Here is a 23,410-nt window from a genome sequence, read left to right as displayed (position 1 = left end):
GAGTTTGGACTACATGACTGCCAGATATCCCTTTTAATGTAACTTTTTCTCAGTGATTCTCAGAATTCACAGAATTCACAGGATGACTAGGCTGGAATAGACCTTCAAGATCATTGAGTCCAACCCATGCCCCAACACCTTAACTAGATCATGGTACTGAGTGTCATATCCAGTCTTTTTTTAAACACATCCAGGGATGGTGACTCCACCTCCCTGGGCAGATCATTCCAGTACTTTATCACTCTTTCTGTGAAAAACTTTTTCCTAATATTCAACCTATATTTCCCTTGGTGCAGCTTGAGACTGTGTCCTCTCATTCTGTCAGTTGCTGCCTGCAGAAAGAGACGAATCGCACCTGCCTGCAGCCGCCTTTCAGGGAGTTGTAGAGAGTGATAAGGTCACTCTGAGTCTCCTTTTCTCCAGGTAAAGAACCCCAGCTCCCTCAGCCATTCCTCACAGGGCTTGTGTTCCAAGCCCCTCACCAGCCTCATTGCCTCCTCTGGATGCTCTCAAGCATCTCAACATCCTTCCCAAACTGAGGGGCCCAGAACTGGACACAGCACTGCAGGTGTGGCCTCACCAGTGCTGAGCACAGGGGGAGAATGACCTCCCTGTTCCTGCTGGCCACACTATTCCTGATACAGGCCAGGATGCCTCTCTCTATTAGCAAGTGACAACTGATGAAATTTCTGTTTGAGATTCAAACAGTTGGCTTGAAAAATTGAATTTCCTTACTTGGAATGAAATCCTCTGAATATGTCAGAAAAAAACAGGCTGTCTTCTGTTTTCATGTCCATACAAGCGATTACATCACCACAGAAATATAAGTGAGATTGTAAATAAAAACAGAATTCAGTTTCCTATTTTATAGCTGCAATAAACTGAGGATATGTTAAAAGCTGACAATGACTTTGGCAGAGACAGGATTAGGGTCCAAACCTTGCTTTACTAGCAGTTACTGATACATACATATATTATTATCAAATTTATATTTTTAATTCAGATTTTGTCTTCACAAAACAGTCTAGAAGAATACAGCCATCAGTAATGTCCTTTTATAGTTCAGCTTTTCATCACTAATGATTACTGCTGCTTCAAATAATGAAATTGAAGAAGTTGAATATTTTTTTCCCTGCTTGGAAAAGACTTTTGTCTTTTCAAAACTTGGGAAGATATTAAAGAAAATAGAGGACAAGAACCACTTGCTGATGTTGAAGAGGTTGTTTTTATCTAAGAAAGGCTAGGATGAAAAATTAGTTCATATTTTGACCCTGGAGACTTGAGGCCACTAGATGTCAGCACACTGTAGGGAAAGGGGTTGAAATCCTTCTTAAGAAACCTCTTCATTAACTTAGTTAATACAGAATACCTGTTCTACAATAGGCTGAATGGAACAACCAGAATTAATTGACATGCTTTGGCTATAATTCATCCAGCTATTTAAGCATGAGTTTAAACCTGCCTTTCTTCACAATGGTTAGGTACATGCTTTAATGCTTTGCAGAGGTGGATTTGTAACATTTATCTCCTGTATTAAAAAAACCAAATCAAAGCCAAAACAAAAAAACAGCCTGAAAACCCAAACATGTAAACACTCTAAACCTCCAAAGCACTACCAACCAAAAAACTCACCAGCAAACAAACAAGCAAACAAATAAACACAATGTGCAAAGGTGATTTTAATGTTACCATTGGGATATGGACATTTCCATCCCCTCTTACAAAATATCTGTCTCTGAATCTATCTGTTGGTTTGAGAGGGGGGTTTTGTCTTTGTGTAGGATCCTTAGGAATATCATAGCCAGTCTTCAGTCTTGTCATGCTTCAAATAATAAACTGCCATCCATTTGTTTATGTCCACAAAGTCTCGATTTTTGTCACTTGGACTGACCTAATGTACTTGCTGAGCCTGTTCATGTTATCCCAAAGTGTCTCAGCTGAATTGAATTATTACATAGAGATCATTGCCCTTTGTCTAAAGTCCAGAATACCAACCTCACTATAAGACCAAATAAAAATGTAATATTATGAATAATCTCACTCACGTTTTATGGCTAACCTGCTCTGACTCTGCTTCCCCGCAATACATCCTGTAAGAAGCTCTCTATCATTGCTTTTAAATAGCAAATGTTGACGGTCTGCAAAGCTTTTATCCGAAACAAGGGCTCTGTGGAGCACAGAGGAACATACAGCATCTGCATAATGCTTCCAGTCTGCTGCCCAGCTTCTCCCTAACCCTTATAGGCACATAAGTGTTCAATGATTGGCATTTCTTATAATGCTGCATTTCACCCACAGCTAATGTGCTGTAGCTCTAAGCAGCATCTCAGAGCCTTTTTTTAAGTGTTGATTGTCTATCATGGGATTTGGATTTAGCCCTACAACAAGCACAAACTCATCAGTTCTTTTCTAATTTTGCATGTACATCACTGTATTGCCAACATGAGAAGCTGCTAATTGGTTTACATACAAGACAGATTGTTGATGCTGACACGTTACATCAAACATCCGTGCATTCTTTTTCAGTCCTGAAATTCCCACTTGGCAGCATAAAATTCTACCCTTACATCATGGAAAAAGCATTGAAGTCCTTTTCCATTGCACTTCGCAGAATTGCATTAGAAATGAAGACATATTTGGGATTCCTACAATTTAGTGGTGGGGAACATGAAAGAGTGATTTTCTTATGTTCTAAATGAAAATTTGGTTTTCATCGTGTGTTCCTTTTATCTTCCCAGACCCACTTTCTTTTCTTGCCTCCCCCTTTCTTCAATTTGTTGTTGTTCCAATAGTGCGGTAGTATTTTTGTTGGTGTCTGATGTGAATTCATTGGTAATGAGGTATGACAGTATTAGATCTTGGTCTTGATGAAATTCCAGTTGAAGTCAATAACCTCAAAAGAAACAGTGTTTTTATAAAAATTTATGGTGGTTAGTCAAGAAAACCCAGAACAAATATTTATGCCAATGAAAGAATCTAAAGATTATTTTTGTGACCCTGGGATTTTGATTATCTTGGAAAATTACATACATATAATAGAGGAAAAGTGGCATTTATGGTTTTTTCCTTGTCTGTGATTACATGAATCTTTGCGCATGTTTTATCTTCCTTCATACTGTTCTGATTTTGTTGTTTAGTGGTCTGCTTTCTTGTGTTCCATGAAGTGTGATGATCTACCAGTATCTGTAATTACATTCCATGTCTTACATGTTAATTGGAAGTGTGATGCAAACTAAGGAACTAGAAGTAATATGGTTTTGTTTTGAGAACCAGCACTGCCCACTAATGTTTTCTCCACTTTAATTCAAAGCTTGGGAAGAGTGAATGGGGCAGCCATGTCTTCAGTCCTGGGAAGCCCTTGATTCAGACCTTTACCTCATGGCTATTCCTTTCTTTTCTTGCCCAAAATCTTACATTATTCTCTCTGAAATTTTCCACCTACCTGATCCCTTTCTTCCTTTAGGTAACAAGATCAAAAACAGAAAAAGTGCAAGTTCTGAAGCCCCTTCTCAGAACTGAAACCTGACCCTACTGCAGTAACCATGGCTAAAAAAAAATTAATCTGATCAATCTGATGACTTCATTCCTCCATTAGTTGTCAAACTGCCTCTAGGAGTTTGGCTTAGTCAAAGGAATATCATTAGGAAATCTCAAGAGATAGGCTTCCACAGAGACAATCTGATCTTTAGGAAGAATCTCTTTGTAAATCTGGCTGAGAAATGAATGTGTGGGTGGCCAAGTGTATTTGTACATAGTGAAAATGTGTGCTGTCTGTGCAAGTGAGCCATTTTATGCCTTCATTTGTCAGGTTTCGTTCCTTTTACAGAACATCAAGGAAACTAGTTGAAATATCTCTCCTTTAATAATAATGGGAGTAATTTCTAAGGGAGATTAAAAAAAAAAAAAGTTATTTTGGAGGGAGAAGAGCCAGGGAAAGAATAAAACAAAGAAAATATATCTGCAGTTAGGTCCTCACTTGGATTAGACAAAATGTATAATTTCTGACTTGGATTCCTTAGTAAATGGAGGAATACTGAACAATCAGATACTGACTTTAATACACATACGTCTGAAATTAATTTACATATATATATATTATCACATTCCTTTCAAGCAACTTTCTGTATGTAAACTGAATGTGGTGAAACAATGGGATTTTAATTGTTTTCACAGGTCTGAAATTCTGTCATGGCTCCCTGCATCAGTACTTTTTGTGGGCACTATTTATGCCGGCTCCAGGGCACTGTCTAGATTGGTAAGAAATGAATAAGTAGAAGTCAGTTCTTTATTACCTCTACTTTATAAAAAAAGAGCATTCCCTTCATACATGGTGTTTAATGCTGTTCCTGGGTTGAGGGAGAAGGAGGGAGGAGAGGTTTAAATAATAGATCCATTGTTAATGCAGCGGTCCAATCCTACTAAGTATCAAAAAGCATCTCTGTGACAGTCTGAAACACTCAGCATGTCTCTAGAGTAGGGAGAGATGGATCTCTCAGTGTTTTGCTTAACAGATCCTCAGTGGTCTGAACTGTACAAGTAGGGAAGAAGCTGAAGAAATCAGTAGCTGTAACTTTGCAATAGGTGGAATGGGGTTGTGGGATCTGTGGGAAATCCTTCCAGGAAATTGATGAAGACCATGTCAGTGAGAAGGTTTTGATTCTTCGCAGAATTTGAAAAAATAAATAGAAAGTTGGAAAGAGATTATGGGAAGGGCTAGATTACTCCATTTTATGATTCATTTACATCACAGTAACTTACCAATGTTTTCAGAATGTCAAATCTGCTTTCATGAAACTTGAATGCTTTATGCTTAAATTATACAGTCTTCCTTAAAAAAAATTAAATAAATTGGTGGAGTTTTAAATACCAATGTTTTGATGCTGTTATTTGGTCTGTAAGTTCAGATCCTGCACTATTTCCCTTCTGCATTCTGTCAATACATCTTAATGGATCTCCAGAGCCAGCTTGCTCCTGTTACCTCCTCAGCCCCAAGGAGGATCAAAAGGGACTGTTTTTACCAGATTCTGATTGTAGTGATCCCTTGAAAATACAAGTAGAGAGAGCAGAAAAGAACAGGAGGTCTCTGTCCTTGTAAGCAAGGTTTGGGGGCCCTATCTTGGACCCAAATAATCTTGGGAAAGCACAGGCATGTGCTCAGAAGCCCCATGCTCTCAGATTAGTTCTGTCTCAGGGTGATTGCATTTGCTTCCTCTTGGTTCCTTGTCAAAGGAAGTTCCATGAGGCTTGTTTGGTGTAAGGTAAGCAAAGTTCCCTAAGGAAAGCCCTGTCTAGAAGCACCAATAAAGCTTTGGCAGCAGTATCTTTTCTGCTTGCTCACCTGGGTGGTGGAGGAGGTAAGAATCGCATTCTCTCTGTTATTTCTACTTACTGCCTGGTCATCCTGAAAGTTACTGTATTTACCTCCTGTTCCTTCTCTGGTCATTCATGATTGAACAGCACTGGAGTGGCAGAAGGGCTGGGAAGGGTTTTGATTTGTATCCCAAGCCTTCCTTAAGGTGCATCTCACATTTCTTAATGGCTTTTGTTGTGCATGAATGGGGATTTAGAGATCTAATTCTGTGGCCATTTTACAAGGCAAGACAAAAGGACAAGCACTCTTAGGCCATAATTATGTGCTGCCTTGTAGTGGAGCTAAATTCAACCCTACATACAAGCTTTGCTTGCAATAACCGTGTACAACAATTTTATGGCACAGTGAGCATGAAAGTGGACTCTCCCAAACTCATAGCTGAATTGGCTCATCTCAACAGCATATTTTAATTAAGTGGGTTTATTCCTAAAGCAGAAATTATGTGTACTTTTATTATCAAATCCAAGGGGACCCACTTTCAAACACTCCCGTACACTGGCAAAGCTACAACTTTAATCTCTGTTTGTGTCTCTTCCTAGAGGAGCTGGCAATCTCCCCAGACCAAGAATTCGGGGCTAGAACTGGAGGAGGACTGCTTAGCTCTGGACTGTGATGATTAAAAAAAGTATGCAGAGCCATGAGGGGAGATTTTTACAGAGTCTATTCACCCTGCTTTCCCAACCAGTAAACCTTTCTTTTCATAATTATTAAGCCCACTCACAAATTTAAGAAATACTTGCATCAAAGGCAATAGACATATGGAGAAGGTTAACTGGGCTAGGCAAACTGGAGCCATTGTTGGCTCTAAAACACATTTGGAAGAGCCAAAAGCAGAAGGGAGGAAAGAAAAACCCAACAAATTTGCTTTCACAAAGGGAAGAATGTAAATTCTGCTGTCAACTTTCCTTGTTTATGGGTATTTCTTGTATTTCCTATTACTGTGTCGAGCTCAGAGTACTTTTATGTTAAATACTTCTGGGTTTATTTTCTCAGTTATCCAGCAACAGGGTTGAGTTTTCAGTACTAGTGAAGCTGCATCCAACAACTTTATGCCACTTGTGTTTGTGTGATTTTTCAACTGTTGTGACTATGGATCCGCCCCAGTTGTCATTGTGACTTAAAATGTTTAATGAGCAATGCTCATCTGGCTTTATGTTAAAGAAAAGAGAATTACAGAAAATATGCAAAGTCACATTTGAGAGATATTTGTTGCTTTTATCACCTGATACTTAAAAGTTTGGACATCACTGAGAAATTCATTCATTCTCTGCTACTGTGATTTAAATACCTTACACAAGTGGGGAAATACTGCTTCCTAAAATGGTTTAGTCTTTAGATTATCTTAATCAGAGCAAAGAATTGCTTCTGTTTCAGCTGTCTGAGAGACCATGGATCTGATTTGGAGGAAGTATTGTCAGCCACTAATTCTGGTTGGGTTTGCCCGGGGCAGTGGGTGCTTGATTCATTATTGTTATCACTGGGGTTTGTTTCTTAATGATTTCATGTTGGGATGGTGTCCAGATAACTCAGTGGGTATAATTTCAACATCATTTGTGTATGAATTATTGCATTTCTATCCTAATTTTGGGCAGCTCTTCCTAGCAGTAACTGAAAGCAATCACCTAAAATCATCTTGCCCACAATTCTGTTGCTAGGAGTCACACTGTATTCTTAGTACCAGCAGACAGAGATGGGACAACAAATGAGAACTATTTACTGTGGAGGCTGAAGATCCTAGACCAGAGAGGGAAAACTAGAGGCAAATCAAAACCTGGAGCAAATCTCACTGGGCTAGCTGGGTACAAACAGACTGAGCACAGCAGTGGGAGACACAACAAGCAGGTCTGCAGCAGAGTCTGCATTTGAAGATCCCTGTGCCCATGTGCTAGTGATTGGGATGTGTTAAGTCTCTTTTAGGTGACGTGGCATGGGTTTACAGCTTCAAAAGCAATGCCCCAAGCCACAGACATGTGGGACAGCTGTCTCTAGGAGGAGTGTCCCTTGCTATGTGTGTGACTGCTCTGGGTTGATTTGGGCACTTATGTTCTCTCCCCATGGCAGCCAATCCCGGTGTTCCTCACTGTGCACAACGCGGCGGAAGTCATAACCTGCGGGTTCCAGAAGTTTGTGCAGAAAGAGGTAATTGATCTATTAGTCAAGGTAAATCCTGTGATAGAACTGCCCCAGAACAAGATACCTAACTTCTATTAATACAGGCATTAGTGCTATGCACTTTTCTAGACTCACTGTAATAGCTACTCGCTAATGAGACCCAGAGAGGGCTTCTTGCTGTTGACAAGTATCTATACTGATGTTTCCTTTTCCCCTTTAGTTGGTGAAAATATCATATCACCAGCCTGATTTGTATTTTAAGAGACTGGTTTGGTCCTGCTTGGTTTTTGCTTTTGAAAATAAATATTCCCTCTCTCTCATGCCCCACATAAAAATCTCATTGTTTGAGCTGAGAGGAATGAGGACTATGTCCTTAGATCTAATCAGTATAACAAATCTCATGTATTGGTGGTTACAGATAGGTCACATCTCCACATAAAATGCAGGAGGAATGGTGCATTTTTGAATTTGTTTTGAATACTTGAGATTCTGCCCCTATGAAAGCCAGGAGACTAACTCCTGTACTCTTTCATAAGATCTGTGTGGTTTTTTTCTCACAAACTGCATTGGGAAGACTTCTTTTTAGTCTTTTTTTGAAATGTTTTTTCTAACTGACTACAGAGTTTCTGTGTGAATTAACACTGGGAAATCATTCATCATAAAATTGTTTCTACAGTGGCCTCTGGCTTGCTGTGAAAGGCATCTTCCATTCATTATAGCTGTTTTCTGCATAGAAGTCAGATAAATGAGTGTTTACTTCCTTTAACAAACAGAAGAGATCACTAAGGCTATGCCTTAGGAACATAGCTGTGTGTACCATGGCATGCCTCTGTGTCATTGTCCTCTGATTAGTGTCCCTTTCAAAGTGTTTAATATTTTCCTTCTATGTCACAAGCTCATGACTCCTCTATTTAAAAACAAAAGCAGTACAGACAAGGATAATACAAATACAGGCTTAACTGGAAGCTTCTAAGGAATAATTTCATATCAAAGAATTGGGAAAATTTGATGAGTGTAGATCAAGACTGATTTGTATGAGGTAGTACCCAGTTAGGAGAACTCAATATTTGAGTACATATGTACAAAGTTTTGGTCTAATTCAAATCAAGTTTGAGGAGTAGGTATAAAGTTCATGTCTGGTTTTAGGTTTATTTGCTGGTTAGTAATCTGAAAATATAAATCAAGGTGAAGTAGGCTGATCCATAACCCTAATTCTTCTTTATCAAATTTAATTTGCTAAGCAATGCTCAAATTTTGAATGTTGCTCCTTGACGTTTAAATGTGTGTGGTGCAGTAAGATCAGCTGTCATCACTTTCCAGTTTTTTGGAAGCTGAAAACACTATTTTACCATTTTTATCATTAAATTTTAATGTTTTAATCATACTTTCTCTTTTACAGCAGATCTCTCATCTGAAAATCTGTAGGTAAGCTTTTAAAACTACTCAGATTCAGATTCAGACTTGTTTTGGCTCCAGCTTCTGTATTTGCTTCAGATAATGTCACACCAAAACAATGAAGAATGTAAGGCACATTCCTGTGGGCGGTGAGCCTAAATTGCAACATAAGAGTAATTTTTTTTTTTTTTTTTTAACAATTGCATGAATAGTTTTATATGTTTTTTCTCCTTACAAAAATTAGATTAATGAAAAAAAAGTACCCATAACAATGCATTTGGAAAGTTTTGGAAGGTTTGGAGTTCCAGAGGGTAATCATGAACAGTAAGAGAAAAATAATTAATGTGTTAGAAAGTAGCTAAAAATTCCCTTCCCTAGAAATGAAAGGTAAATGAGATCCATCTCTGCTAGAATCATTCATAGTGAGATGGGGGTCAGTCTCTTCTCCTATGTCTCAAGTGAAGGGACAAGAGGAAGTGGCCTTTAATTGCACTGGGGAGGTTCAGATTAGATATTAGGAAAAAAAAAAAAAAAATCACTACATGAGTTGTTTGGCACTGGAATAAATTGCCCAGGGCAGTGGTGGAGTCACTATCTCTGGAAGTGTTCAAGAGTTGTCTGGATTTGGCACCTGTGGATATGATTTAGGGTGATTATGGTGGTGCTGGGTTGAAGGTTGGACAAATGATCTTGAAGGTCTCTTCCAACCTTGATGATTCTGTGATTCTGTGATATTAAGCTGCACAACTACCAACCCTTGTTTGCCCTGGTTGTTTAGGCTCCAAAAAGGAGATGGAAAGGGACAAACAAAAGTCAACCAGTCATGTGTTTAAAGTTTGATTCTATGGCCCCACATCCCTTGAAGAATGGATATTTACTGCCCTCCACATCCTGTAATCTTTAAGCTGTACTTAACAATGGATAATGTTGGGTTATTATTTAGTGTACTTAGAGGCATTATCTTCCTAATTTCTTCCTGTTGTTTCCATTATCTGACTTACTGTGGCATTGTCTTCACCACTGGATTATTGTCAAGGATACAATTTTTTTAAATAATCTAAATTCTGTCTTTTCCCATGCCCTTAAAGAGTAGGAAAATAAGCTGAAAAAAGTGTATGTTAATATTAATAATGACAGTCCACAGAAATTCCTTATCAGTGTATTCTATGTAGCTTGAAGAAATCCTGATTCAGCCACAGGTAAAGAATTTATTTAGCCTAAGTCTAGGAGAGGACTTGTGCTCTTAAGACATTTCCAGTATAAAACCAGTCACTTCCACCTTGCTCTGTGCTGTGAAGAAACAATGTCATTTGTAATGGAGTCATGCCTGCTGGAATTCTTCTAACAGGCAATTCATCTTAGTGAAAGAAGTTTTTGGTACCCATTCAGTCAGAAATTGGCTGATTTTGGCTTTCTGAAAAAACCTAGGGAAGCCAGATGGCTAGTGAAGAAAAATATTCTCTACCAAAAACACCTTGGTTTTATCACTTCTGAGGTGTTTCGTGCTTCTTCTCATAAAACTTTGTTGTGTACAAGTTGTGAAGAATGCATAATGTAAAACTTTTGATGGCAGAAATTACTTTTTAAATATGGAATAAGAAAATTAAACAAGTGAAGGGTCAGTGTAAAATTGACTAGAATTGCCTCTGTTTTGCTCTGTGTACTAATCCAGGTTGAAAGCTTTTGGTCTTGCAGGTTTTTTTTCTTTCTCTTCTCCACAGTGTGCTGCTCCTCCTGGCAGCAGCAGTGTGCCTTCCTTTGTGTGACACACAGGTGAGCTCTGTTTTGCAAAGCAGCTCTAGCCAGGTCTTGATGCTTGACATCTTGTTAGCATATGAGGGAAGCATACGAAGCTTTTACTGGTAAACTAGAGTAGGATTCCTGTAAGGCAATCGTAAATTTTTCCTCTTGCTGTGTTGTAGTCTTGCTAGGTTTACTGTGTTTGCATCATGGTAAAACCTCTGAGCAGCGTGGACATACAGCTCTTTGGTGAAGGTGTTGGCTGAGGAAACCACAATTTTACTTCTTAATAGGGCTTACAGCAAATTGCTTAGGTTTGAATTAATTGTGTGTGCTTTTAGGAAGTTCCTGAATTAGTTTTGTATTCACTGTACACACTTTCTGTAGCTACCTGAGAAAGAAAGGAGGTACCTCCAGAGACTGCTCCATCTAGCAAAGATCTATTCATTGGAGATTCTCTTTTGGAAACTTAGGAAATCTGCTTCCTTGCTTTAAATACCTCTGAAGTCAGATGAGTCTGGAAGTTGTCTGGATAAATCTGATCAAATGTGGCTATTGGAAATGTTGCACCTGCACTAGCTCTCTTCATAGTCCATGGTGCAGAGCAGGATCTCTTTGTACATAATTCACCTCACCTGAAAGCAGACACCTAAAATATGCCAGATGAATTCCTCTCAAAAATGTTTGATTTTCCCTACTGATTGTGAAGAGGGACTGATTTGCTAAGACAAATGTCCATTTGAAGCTCTCTTGGATACTCTGTTTAGTTGAAGCCTTGGGAAGAGACTGTCTAGTGGCTGCAGAGGCTCAGAGGGGACAGGAGACAAGACAAAAGCCTTTGTGATGGTCCTCTGCTTGCCTTACCGGTCCCTGATTGCCAATACAAGACTAAAGAGGCTGGGATCCATATGCTCAGACTGCTTAAATTGCTGTACATTTCTGAAATAGAATTATCCTTGCTGAGACAGGCTGAGAGCCTGCATTATTGGCATATGCCAGGTTTCTGAGTGTGACAGGAAGAATTTCAGTCTTCCTAGTCTTCTTTAGTCATCTTCCCTTTCTTTGTAGCACAGCTCCCACTCGCTGTACTTGCTTTGCAAAGCTAACTGCAGGGAAATTGCAGTATGTATATTTACATGACCGTGCTTTTATTTATATAGATGTTCTTTATTGCAGTTTGATCCAAATGGATATTCATGGGCTCTAATTCACTTGATCTGTATTGGTAAGTAATTTTCTTCTAGAAAAAGACTTACGAAGAGTAAATGTGTTGGAGAAACTGGGTTTATTTTGAAGTTACTGATATTTGAGACTCTATACATAAGAAACACTTGGAAAGAATGAAGATCAGTAAATAGAAGAAAGTGCATTCTTTTTATAGCTTTTATGTTGAAAACAACAACAGAACAAACTGCATATTGCAGTCTGTTAACAGGGGATGAGAAAATGCACATACAATTTTAATCAGCACTAAGCTTTTCTGGTTGTTTTTTGATGGTTGCCTACTGAGAGAGACTTCTTTCTGAGGGGAGAAGAAACATGAAAAAAACAAGCAATAACTTGTACTTGGAGCTTTGTTACACACACAGATTTTATTTAAAACTGACAAAAACATACTAAAATATCATGGACTCTTGTCCCAGAGGAAGGATGTTGAAATGCTGGGGTTTTTTAGGCAATCATATGCATTTTTAAAAAAATTTAACAATGAGTTGCATAACCTATCAGGTTTCCTTTTGTATTTTTTTTTTTTCAGACAAACATTGATTTGGATAAATTGTAGCTGTTCCCTGAAAAGCTAGAAACAGTCAGGCCCAAAAAATCTGAAGAAAACAAGAGTAGGAATTTTTAACTAGGAGATTTTTGTCTTTTGGAGTATTTTTGTGGATAATAAGGGACTTGTATTTGATTTTTATCTGTCCTATATACTGAGTGAGTGACTCATTTGTATGTTAGGTCTTGTCTGCAGATTAGGGATGATTCTTTCTTTATTTCTTCTATTCATACAGTAAAATTTTTAGGGCAGAGGTAATGTGTTTATATGTATTCCTGTCTAGGGAGGGCTAGAGATTCCCATTTGAAATGTTGTTAACATAAAAATGAGAAATAGTTTTGGGATTTTTTTGAGAAATATTATATGGTAAACATTTGACCATTGAGATAAAAGTAAAAGCTATGGATTGTCCACTTCAAACTCTTGTTTGCTGTAATGACTGATGTTCCTGCTTTCTCAAAGCCAACGGGTCTCCTTTGTAAAGCAGTGCTTGGTCACGGAGGTGGAAAATTGCTTAGAGAGTCTTCAGAATGCTTCTTTTGTGTGTCTGAAATGTGTGGGAAGTGCCAACATAATGTTTATGCTCAAAATATAGCTGCCTTCCATTTCTCTTGGTTTTGAGTGTTGTTGATATGGCTGTTGGGAGATATTTGTGTAATTAGATTTCCTATCAACTGAAATGAAGGTGCTACGAGAAAGGGCAAACAGATGAACTAACTTACTGCATAGTAAATCAAGACAGAACATTACAGAAAGGATGTGTGTTCTACCCTTCAACTTGTCTAATGGAGGCAGAATTTAGAACATCTGTTTCATAGTGTTCTACTGGATTTACTTTTCATTTTCTGGTTTTCTCTGTGAATCAAAAACATTACTTCAAAGCCTTGAAGAAAGGGTCTGAAAAAATTGAGCCTGAAGATGTGTCATTTCTTGAATGCTTACATTTTTAGCCAGGACAGAAATGGAAGCTAACAAGAGGTAGATGGGTGGGTCAAGAATGTAAAGGACCCGGAGACCCTAGAATGGAGAGAACTAGAGAACTTTGAATAAGAAAAATGGCTTAGAGCAAACAGCTCTATGTAGATGAACATATATATATATCATAGGACTTACCCCCAAAATGGTGTGGGCTGAAGAACCCATCCTGTGACACTTTTCTGTATGCATTTACACACAAAACCACACACACGCACACACACAATCTCTCCTTTGTTTTTGCTGTGAGCTGGAAGATGTCTTGTCCTCAGAAGGACTAGCAGAACCACAAAGCACTGTGCTCAGAGCTGATAGCACCTTGAAAACCATTAATTTGAAGCAATAGGTTCATTTTACTCATGGTTTAGGAATCCTTTGTGCTGTATTGCTAAACTGTAATTCAGAGGGGTTCCGTGTCGGCTAGTACCACGGCCAAACAAGCTCTTGTTTGTCAGAATGATTGCATGCTATGGCAATTACACGTGTCATTTCAATTACAGGGGCTTACAAAGTATTTCACAAGTTGTGGAAACCTGGATCTTTAAGGTAATTGTGTTTTCTTATTCTTCTTATAAAGAGAGATGACTGATGCAGGGAGCTCTGCATGATCAGCAGGAGCTGGGCCACTCCTGGTTAATCATTAATGACTTCTCTTGCAAGACGAGCCTTATTTATTGTTGGTAACAACAGCATGTGGTTATTGGTAGTTATACTGCTAACTGGAACATTGAATTAGTTTTAAACAATGTATTACCCAAGGGTGATGACTCAGCCCTGGAAAAAGAACCCCTAATTACTGGCACAGGTGTTAAGAGGAAATGTTTTTCTGTGTTCAAGTGGAAAGATGCATGGTTTGAGTCTGTTAGGATCTCCCTCTGTGACACACTCAGAAGTGTTCAGCAGCTGGTGACTTACTATAGGATGAGAATGGCTGGGTACCTTAAACACCTTGAAACCTTCCACTAATCCCATGTTCATGTTAGAACTGCAACCCCACAACAGAAATCTTGGAATCAGGTGGCATTGCATGTTCACAGCGTCTGTAATCTGCAGTTTTCTTTATGGATGGGGATGGATATGTTGACACTGCATATGATGTATAATATACATGCATGGATAAGCTTATGTATTTCAAAACCATTTTCCATCCCAGGTTAAAGGGTCTCAATTTTAATCAGTCTCACTTTATCTTCACGTTAAATGAAACTCCTACTGACAGTAACAACAAAATAATGTGTGGATCCTGTGTGAATTAATATATATTGGTTAACTGATCATTAATTAATAATTAAATAATCAACATTGATAAAATTATTACTATATTATATTTATAATGTATATAATTATATAATTACATTATTATTAAGTATTACCCAATACTAGCCTTATTAGATATTATATAAATTAATATAATGTAATATTACAGCATTACTGTATATTACTGGTTAATATACTGATCTGTTACACCAAATGAAGTGCATTGCTAAGAAAATCCCTTATTTTTCTTTCCCTCCTCTCACAGTGATCTGGACCAACAGTACATCAACTATGTATTCAGGTAAAATGAGTAAGTTTTTGATACACCATAGCTGGTTATATGTGGTATATGTTTTTATTTTCAGCCATACTTTGTTGAAGAAACTGACAGCTACCACTTCTTAAATGTATTTATTTAGCAGGACATTCACTGAAAGAACAGTGCTAAGTTGAATGGCTTAGCAGATTAATTTTTTTGGCTCCAGTTGCAGATGGATATGCCAGTATACACCTGAGAAGGTAACAAGGTGTTAATTATGAATTTTTAAGTCACCATGCGCACTAGAAGTGATCTATCCCTTCCAGAAATAATATTTACAGAGTAACTCCCTGACAATACCTCACTTCAGAAAATAAAACTTGTACAAAATTGCCAGAAGAGGAGGCAGTGATTACAAAAGTACTGTGTGCAGAGAACATGAGCAGTAACTGATTGTTCAGAGTGCTGTTAGTGGGATTGAGTAATTCTGACTTTCAGTTGTTTTTCTGATTTGGAGATATAAGAGTGGCTTGTTATTTTGTAGCTGGTGAAAGAGTCTGTGTCACTGACCAGATTCCCCTGCTTTTTTGAATCCAGTCCTGTCTTCAAAGAATGACAAACCAGGACATTCAGTGTACATGTCCTCTGCTGGGCTTTTGTGAGGCTTTATTTCAAGTAGGGCATCTGTTTCAAGTAGGGCATCTAGAGACTTGATTCAATTCTCCTCAATCTGAAATCACACCTAATATATGTTTGTCTCCAATTCATACCTAAAGTCATTTGGGAATACGATGAAGTATGAATAATAAATTCAAAGAAATTCCTTCTGTGGTCAGAAGGAATGAAAGAGACAGCGTAAGCTGGGAATAAGGTAACAAAAGTGAAGTTGTGGTAGTCTATTTGATTAGATGGATATATGCTCTTGTCTGACCACATGAAAGATCCTTGACAGAGGTGTATCAGGGACACCAGTGTAGGACAGTTGCTTCCTTTAAATTCCCGTTTATCTTGTGAGCATCACCAATATGATAACACTGTGTATCTCTTTCTATCTTAGTTCAATCAAATCTCCTATTTCCATAAGTAAGTAATGCAGGCCTCTGCTTTTGCCTTTATGATTCACCAGGGTCCCATTAATGGACAATATCTGGATATCAGTTTGCTTGAAGTAGGTTCTTGTTTAAGTCAGTTGTTTTCCATCTACTATGAAATGTGAAGCAAATCAATTTTGCACAAAGAAGGTAGATGTGTTTATTGAAACTTTGAAAGAATTAGTAATGGAATTTGCAAATATGCTGCCACATACAAAAATAACCTATGAAGTCTGGAATGAGATCTAGCTGCTTCTCTGTGTTGAAGGGAAATCATGAATGAAGCAGTAAAATCAATTGATTTTTTGTTTGGCAGCTCCCTGACTATCTCTCAGTTGTAATTTTAGTTGAAAATTGCATCTAGGCCTGAACCTTTAAATTCAGATTTTGGCTGAAGGCCTTAATTTTTCAGCTTTGATTGAAAAGTCAGGGCTGGGCTGCTTCTCTGTTAGTTTGTGATCTTGGTCCTTTGAAGTCTGTGAACTTGTGTCCAGCAGAGAGCAGGAGTCCCACATTACATGGAAAGTATGATAATTTCTTTGGAAGCTTTTGAAAGGGAGAAACTTCTTGCTAAGGAGCTGTGAGGTGCAATGGTGTATATTTTAAACTGTTCTTTTTACAGAAAACACACTAACAAACAATCCAACAATGGATGTATGCAAATTGGAAATTCAATATTTTCAGCATCTGTTTAAAAGCAGAAACTTGTTATCAAAGCTTCCAAAGTTTTTTCCCAGGAAGAGGCTTAAAGTTCAGCATTGCTTACAAGATGATGGTGCAAAGAAACTTGTTGGAAAACAGCTGGCTTAAGGGAGGTAGCAAACTAGATACGTATTTGTTTGGTTTGGGTCTGTGCATATCTATATGTTTATGTATCTGTATATATATACGTCTATGTGTTAGAAAAGCTCACAATTTATAGCATTTGAATCTCATCTTACCTAGGGGAAGCAGGCAGCACCATGGACAATGGGATAAGTGACATCTGAATTCTTTTAGAGTTTTGTTTTGTCAAAATAACTAATGATGTTTGAAAGGGTGTAAAATTTGGCAGGAGATCTCATTCGTGTGGCACCATGATGTGGTGTCTAACGGGACTAAAATCCTTCTGCTGCAGGACACACTGGCAGGTTTGTCTCTGTGGGATACCTCTGCACATGTAGTTATCTGAGAGATCACTGCTGCTTCCTAAATCTGGATGAATCTGTTCAGCGTGTTTGAGAGCTGTGTGGAGCGGTGTACACACAGCTTTACTGCAGAAACTTAATTTCTGTAGGAAACAATCAAAACTACTTTTAAATATCTAACAAAAGGAGTGGTCTCTGAATGAGCACTAACTCCTCACAGGCAGCTCTGGGTTAGAATTACTGTAAACATGGATTATCTCTGCCAGACAGCGCCCAGCACTAAATTTTGTGATTTAGAAGGTGTTAAGGTATATGCTGCTTCCCCTTCTCAGGCCTTCTCAAGGACTCTTCTGGCCATGACAGGATCCCAGTTCCACCTTGAGGACAGGACAGTTTAATGTGTACTAGAGGTCTTGTCTATACAAGCATGATTGTATGATTCTGTGATTTATGAAGGAACTTGATAGTGTGGTATCAGTGCGACTTTCTCCTCTTAACACTATTATCAATAGGTCTTTAAAGCTCCTTATTTCTAACCTAGATCAGACAGCTGACATGCAGCTGTGTGGGCACAGACAGAGTTTAGAATCATCCAATCTTTTAGCTTGGAGAAGACCCTTAAGGTCATTGAGTGCATTAACCAAGCTCTACCAAGGCCACCACTGAACCTTGGTCCCTAAGTACCACATGTCTCTTAAATACCTCTAAGGATGGTGTCTCAAACACTGCCCTGTGAAACCTATTACAATGCCTGATTCTAAAGCCTTTTAGTGAAGAAATTTTTCTAATACATAGGAAAATAACATAGGATTATTGTAATAGAAGCCGTTCAAAGTGTTTCTCAGTTCAGTATGAAAGCACAGTTGTATATTACTGAGTGTAGAGACTGTCTGCATGGAGCAGATTAAAAGATCTACCACGAATTACTGGATGTTATAATCTACCAATATGTTAGAGTAAAAATATATATATTTATATAAAAGAAAAAGCTCTGTTGGATGCTTCCAGAAGTGCAGCTGAAATGAGCAGTCTGCTAACATATGCTGTCCTTACACACCATTCACTGTTTCTTGTTTTAAAATCTGGAAATGTTTGGGAGAAAAGAACACCCTAAGTAAATGTACATGAATGGGAACTTTCCAGAATCAAACAGATCTGAAGAAATATTTGCTGATGTTGAAAGTCTGGCATTCTTCTCACTTCATCACTTCCAGCATGATTATTCAATGGCTTTTAAAAAGGGAGCCAGGCCAGGAACAAGTGTAGGAGGGAAAGCAGAACTGTGCTATGCAGAGAAGGGAGGGGTAATGTTGCTTCTCAGTGCCCAGCCCCATCCAGTTCATCCTTTTCCCTTGTGCATCTGGGGCAGGGAGGAAGAGAAGAGGTTCAGTGTACTTTCAAGATCCTGCCACTAATCCTCCAATCCTCTTGATCCCACACCCTTTTTTAAACTGCAGTATTGTATTTCTCTGTACTCTAACTTCTGCATTAGTGTTCTACTTCCTAGTGGTTTTTTCTCATAATCTTACATTTGCTCTTATGCTTTCTGTTCCCTCACTTTTTATCAAAGGAGGAGCCATATTTCTCCCCCCGAGCTGGTGAAGAGTAGCATGAGGGGAGGGGTGGTAATCCCTGCCTGGCATGTTGAGGGAGACATAAACCTGTCTTACAAGCAGGTTGTAGCTCCTCTTGGACTTTCTCCTATGCTGCGGCAGGTAGAGATATTTTACTTCTCGTGAGGAACCTGCAAGAAAGTTCCAGTACATTACAATATCTGTCCCTGTCTGAAATTTGCTCACAAAGGCATGCCCAGATGGCATAGCAGCATTTGGTGAGGAGAAAACAGATACAGGAGAATTTCAAATGGTGGATAAACAGCACTGACAAAGGTAGGACGTAAAGGCTCTACTGTATACAGCAAAACTACATCTGGCTTCTGGAAGAGCTGTTAATCTGTCACTTTTGTGAATTAAAAATGCTGCAGTAGATTTTCTGCAATAGGAGAGGGCAGCTTTGCAGGCATAAATTGCTGTTCTTGCTGACAAAACCTCTTTCTAGCCAGAAAGGAAACCACGAGTGACCCAGCCCTCAGTATTGAATACAGGGGAAAAAAGAGAGGAGCAGGGAAATCCAGCACATGGAATTTGTTTTTTGCTGCAGCCTCATATCCAGGCTGTCCTGCTAGAAAGCTCTGAATCCCTAATCTGGTTTTACAGCATCATCGTGTCTTTTTTACTGATGCTTCATTCAGAGCAGAGCTACAGAGCAGCTGTAATGCCATCTAATCCATTTGCCTTAACTTGCCCTGCACTTCATAATTAAGGTTTTGTTTTCTCCTGTTGTTTTGTTTGGACCAAAACCTGGGGTGTCCACTAGGGTTATCAATTCCTCTTGGCTGCAGAAGGAAGCTGCTCTCTGACTATTTCCCAATCTCAGTGGGTTTTTGTTCAAAATATTCAAAAATGCAAGTGGAGAAACATGGTTTAGCCCTACTTCTCATCACTGTTGATACAGTTTCACTTGCCCTATCAGTCTCCTGTTTTCTCTTATTCAGTCAAAAGCAGTAGGCCTTTGCTTCCTTTTCTCCATTTACCAGGAAACTGAGGATTTGGGCCTGTTTATTGTGAACTACTCTTGGCATCCATTTAGAGGGGGTCACCCATGTGTGGGGAGGAGGGGTAGGGCAAATTACCTATTGTAAATTATCTGCTTTGCCTTGTTTAATACCTTTGTGGCAGAAGCGCCTTTTAAAAACATGTACAAATATTGAGAATGTGAACGGACTGTATCATGTGATGCCTTTCAAATACTTATAAAATGTAAATCCTGAAACAGCTGCCTGCCTGTCCATCAAACACTTTCCTCCTTCAGTCTATTTTTTTCCGCAGCTGATTTCAGTGGCAAACTTCCCCCCAGGGTTTCCTTGGCCATGAGAATTCCATGCTTTTTGAAGTTCCTTTTGCTTCAGGTGACCCTGTGAATGATGTTGGATTTCACCAAAACTTGCCTAGGGCAGGTCACCAAGCATGGAAGCATGGTCATATAGAGAGCTGGGACCAGCTGTGAGTGAGCAGGTTTGGAAATGGTAACTATGTTAACACTGGAAAAGGAAGTTGGCCTGAAATGCTGGAGCATTCATTACATTAATGAGTGTCTTTTTACCTCTGGAAGGGCAGTGCTTGCTTCTTATCAAGAGGCAAACTCTTGAGATACTACTGTCTTCTTCTTCCACTTGTCCTTAGTGTTTGTCATGGATGCATGTTGTTGGTAACTGGAAGAAGCTGTAGCTCTACAGACATGCATGATAATCCAATCTCAGTGCCCCAGAATGTTTCTGTAGCCTTCTAACCTTAGAAGCAATTTGGAATAAAAAATTTGCAAAAAAAAAAAAAAAAGAAGAGAAATCTACAAGAAGAATCAGTAACGCTAAAAAAGTCTCTGTGCAATCTATACTACAAATTTAAAAGAGTGAATCTTTGTAAGACCTTAGAAAACTTAAGTGATAACATTTCTGATAAAGAACTGGTCACAGCTGGTTTTCTTGTTCACTTGTATCTGAAACGTGTGAATCATTCAGACTGGTACTTGTTTTTATTTTCATGTGTTTTTTAACTTGTCTAAATGCAATATTTAGCATAATATGGAACAACAACCATACATTGCAACTTTGGTGGTTTAAAAATGGGTCAGCAGGATAAACTTCTTTGCTAGGAGGGTAGAGTGGCCTTAGGACAAGTTACCCAGAGAGGTGTGTAATCTCTATGGTGGTAGATTTTTGACACATGCCTTTTTGAGACAGAACCACCGAGGGCATGATCAAATATTTGTGATAGTCCTGCTTCAGGTCAGAAATTTTATTAGGTGACCCTCATACACTCCTTTCCAATCAACTTTTGTTTTATTTTAATTGATATTTATATCTCAGTTATTCTACATAACTGGAATAAATTTCAGCATGAAAAAACAAACACAAAACTGTCAATTTATAGTCTCAGCTCATGTCATAGATTTTGTAGTATCAAATTAATTTTTTTTTTTTTTAGTGTAGTGCTGTTGGCCTCTGCATCCCATCCAGCAGGTAAAGTGAACTGAGTTCCTCCATTTTTAGGTTTCCATGTTGCTTTTGCTTTCTATGAATGTTTTTAGAGACCAGACCCTCAGGATTTTAGCCCTGAATATGACCAGAAATATGTTACCATGTAGGAAGGGAAGAGTATATAACTTGGTGTAAATTGCATGATATTTCCCAATACCATTCTTAGCTGTCCTTTGCAAACAAGCAGTATGGGACAGACAACAAAGAACAGCTTTTGAGGTAGTGCATGGTAAAGAAGAATGATTCTCTAAGTCAACACGTCCTCTTCAGAGCAAAGTCTCAGGAGTCCATATAGAACTGGGCTTCCTTCTCTGCATTGTCCCCATTGCTATGCAGAGTTTTTGTTTTGTTGCTTTCAAAACATGGATCCCACTGCTTGGATCCATGGCAGGATTTGAAGTAGCAGCACATCAGGTGGTAAAAATGGATAAATTTAATATTTTATGGTGGCTAATATTCTTGCTTTCTGGTGTGTTCCTAATTAGGAGGGTAAAGATGATCATCTGTTGCTTTCATTAGACATTTGTTCAGCCAGAAAAACAAAGAAGGAAGTATTTAAAGAAACATAATTTCACCCTTTTTCCTGGTGTTTCCTGGTGCAGATTGTATATATAGCAAACCCCCACCAGGATAAACATACATGTTAAGCCAAACAGTCCTGCATATCAAAAAGTGAGAGATGGAGCTTCCTGCAAATCTGTAAAGCCTGAAGGCCAAAGAACTCCTGGAACTGCCACCAAGAACAACCAAGGCTCAGGTTCCTGGAAGTGCAAGTACTCAAGAGCTCTACTTAGACCTCTCAACATGCTCTGTATTACAGAGTTCAAATGCCAGAGGGGGGAGCAGCCACCATATGTCTGTGTTTCCTGTTGTTTCAGTAGGAGCTATCACATGCTGTATAATAAAAGAAGTGCATATGATATATGTCTATCCACTGGCAAATGCTGCTTAAGCAAGACCTTCTGAATACTAGCAAAGAGTACTCTTAGGTATCCCTTTTCCCTTTTTCAAAGGCAAGAACTGGCTAGAAGCAAGGTCAGAGAGAAATCATTAAACGCACCAGAAATGTGGAAAGCATCATAAATGAAAAGTCAGCCAGCTGTAAAGGCTCAGAGGATGTTAAACTAGTAATGTACATGTAATTGCTGTTGCATTGCTTGTAACAGTGGGTAAATTTTTCCCACCGTGTACTGAGTATATTGCTTTGTCCCTCAGGTGATCTCTTCAGTGCCTTGGATTTTCCATTCCTGTACTTCTACAGGTTTCATAGCAGCTGCTGTGCCAGGTAACCTCTATAACAGGTCATGTAAACATTTTCAAAATAAGAGATTCAGTTGACTTCCTGCCTATACTTTCAGTTAAAAACTTTGCAGCATGTAAAGCCTTACTTATACTAGTTTCTGCTGCCATGCCCTAGGAGAATTGCAAAGAATAAATCTTTGCATGTCTGTGGGGTATGCATTTGATGGCCTGAGATTCAAATGTGCTGTGCGTTTCCTTGAGCAAGTACATTCTGATCGCTGGAGTTCCCAGTCACTAGTAAAACAATGTTTACCCAATGTAGCAAATCTTTGATACATAGCATCTCTCAAATGCTTCAGAAGTCAGATTAGCCCAAACTTGCTGTCGGCAATTGCTAATTATTAGTCTTCAGCAGTATATGGGTGTACATGGATCTATTTGCCTGTACATCTTGTTATTTGGCAGAATGCTGCTTTGGGTAAAGAGGAAAAGCTTTAACAAGTGGTCCATAATTTTCAGTAGCAAAAGTTCACTGCATGTGGTATAATTCTCACAGGACAACATAATAATATTTCCCATAGATCTTAATTTTTTAAAAAATCCTGTCTTTCCCCCCAAGTCTTTTACCAAGTTAAAGTAATTTTTTAAGAGTTGGAAAAATATATTTTCATGCTAACTAATGGCAAAAAAAAAATTCTGATAGGGATTTGCTGACTTGTATCTGGATTTTCTGTTGAAAGGAGATATTGAGAATGACTGTTAAATAATTTCCAATGTACTGTACATAGGTTTTTGTTATGTTTTTCCAAGTGTCGTCTATCCACACTAGAAGTAGCTCCCAAATAGGTATTCTTTAGGTAGGTAAAATCTATTTTTCTTGAAGGTGACATCTAACTGCAGGCACTAATTCGTATCTGTCTATCCCAGATACTCTTCTTGTTCACTCCATTAGAACTTTACCTCTGTGGTGG

The 23,410-nt window shown here is 38.6% G+C and overlaps 1 protein-coding gene across 5 annotated transcripts in view; it reads left to right on the top strand.

Moving 5' to 3' along the window:
- Positions 1 to 23,410, top strand: part of TMEM241 (transmembrane protein 241) — a 57,602-nt gene that overhangs the window by 7,142 nt on the left and 27,050 nt on the right. For 3 of the 5 annotated variants that reach the window (XR_009276961.1, XR_009276962.1, XM_058832951.1), the window contains exons 4-12: positions 4,174 to 4,255; positions 7,433 to 7,510; positions 8,883 to 8,908; positions 10,600 to 10,651; positions 11,795 to 11,843; positions 13,868 to 13,913; positions 14,890 to 14,925; positions 21,145 to 21,179; positions 22,413 to 22,482. Coding sequence is in view for 3 of the 5 variants with exons in the window: in XM_058832951.1 (XP_058688934.1) it covers positions 4,174 to 4,255; positions 7,433 to 7,510; positions 8,883 to 8,908; positions 10,600 to 10,651; positions 11,795 to 11,843; positions 13,868 to 13,913; positions 14,890 to 14,925; positions 21,145 to 21,179; positions 22,413 to 22,482 (474 nt within the window). In the remaining 2 variants the exon portion in view is untranslated. The remainder of the gene's footprint in view (positions 1 to 4,173; positions 4,256 to 7,432; positions 7,511 to 8,882; positions 8,909 to 10,599; positions 10,652 to 11,794; positions 11,844 to 13,867; positions 13,914 to 14,889; positions 14,926 to 21,144; positions 21,180 to 22,412; positions 22,483 to 23,410) is intronic. The other 2 variants (XM_058832952.1, XM_058832954.1) reach the window with 2 other exon arrangements.

Source organism: Poecile atricapillus, chromosome 2 (assembly GCF_030490865.1).
Source record: "Poecile atricapillus isolate bPoeAtr1 chromosome 2, bPoeAtr1.hap1, whole genome shotgun sequence".
NCBI classification, from domain to species: Eukaryota; Metazoa; Chordata; class Aves; order Passeriformes; family Paridae; genus Poecile; species Poecile atricapillus.
This window is presented reverse-complemented; position numbering and strand designations above follow the sequence as displayed.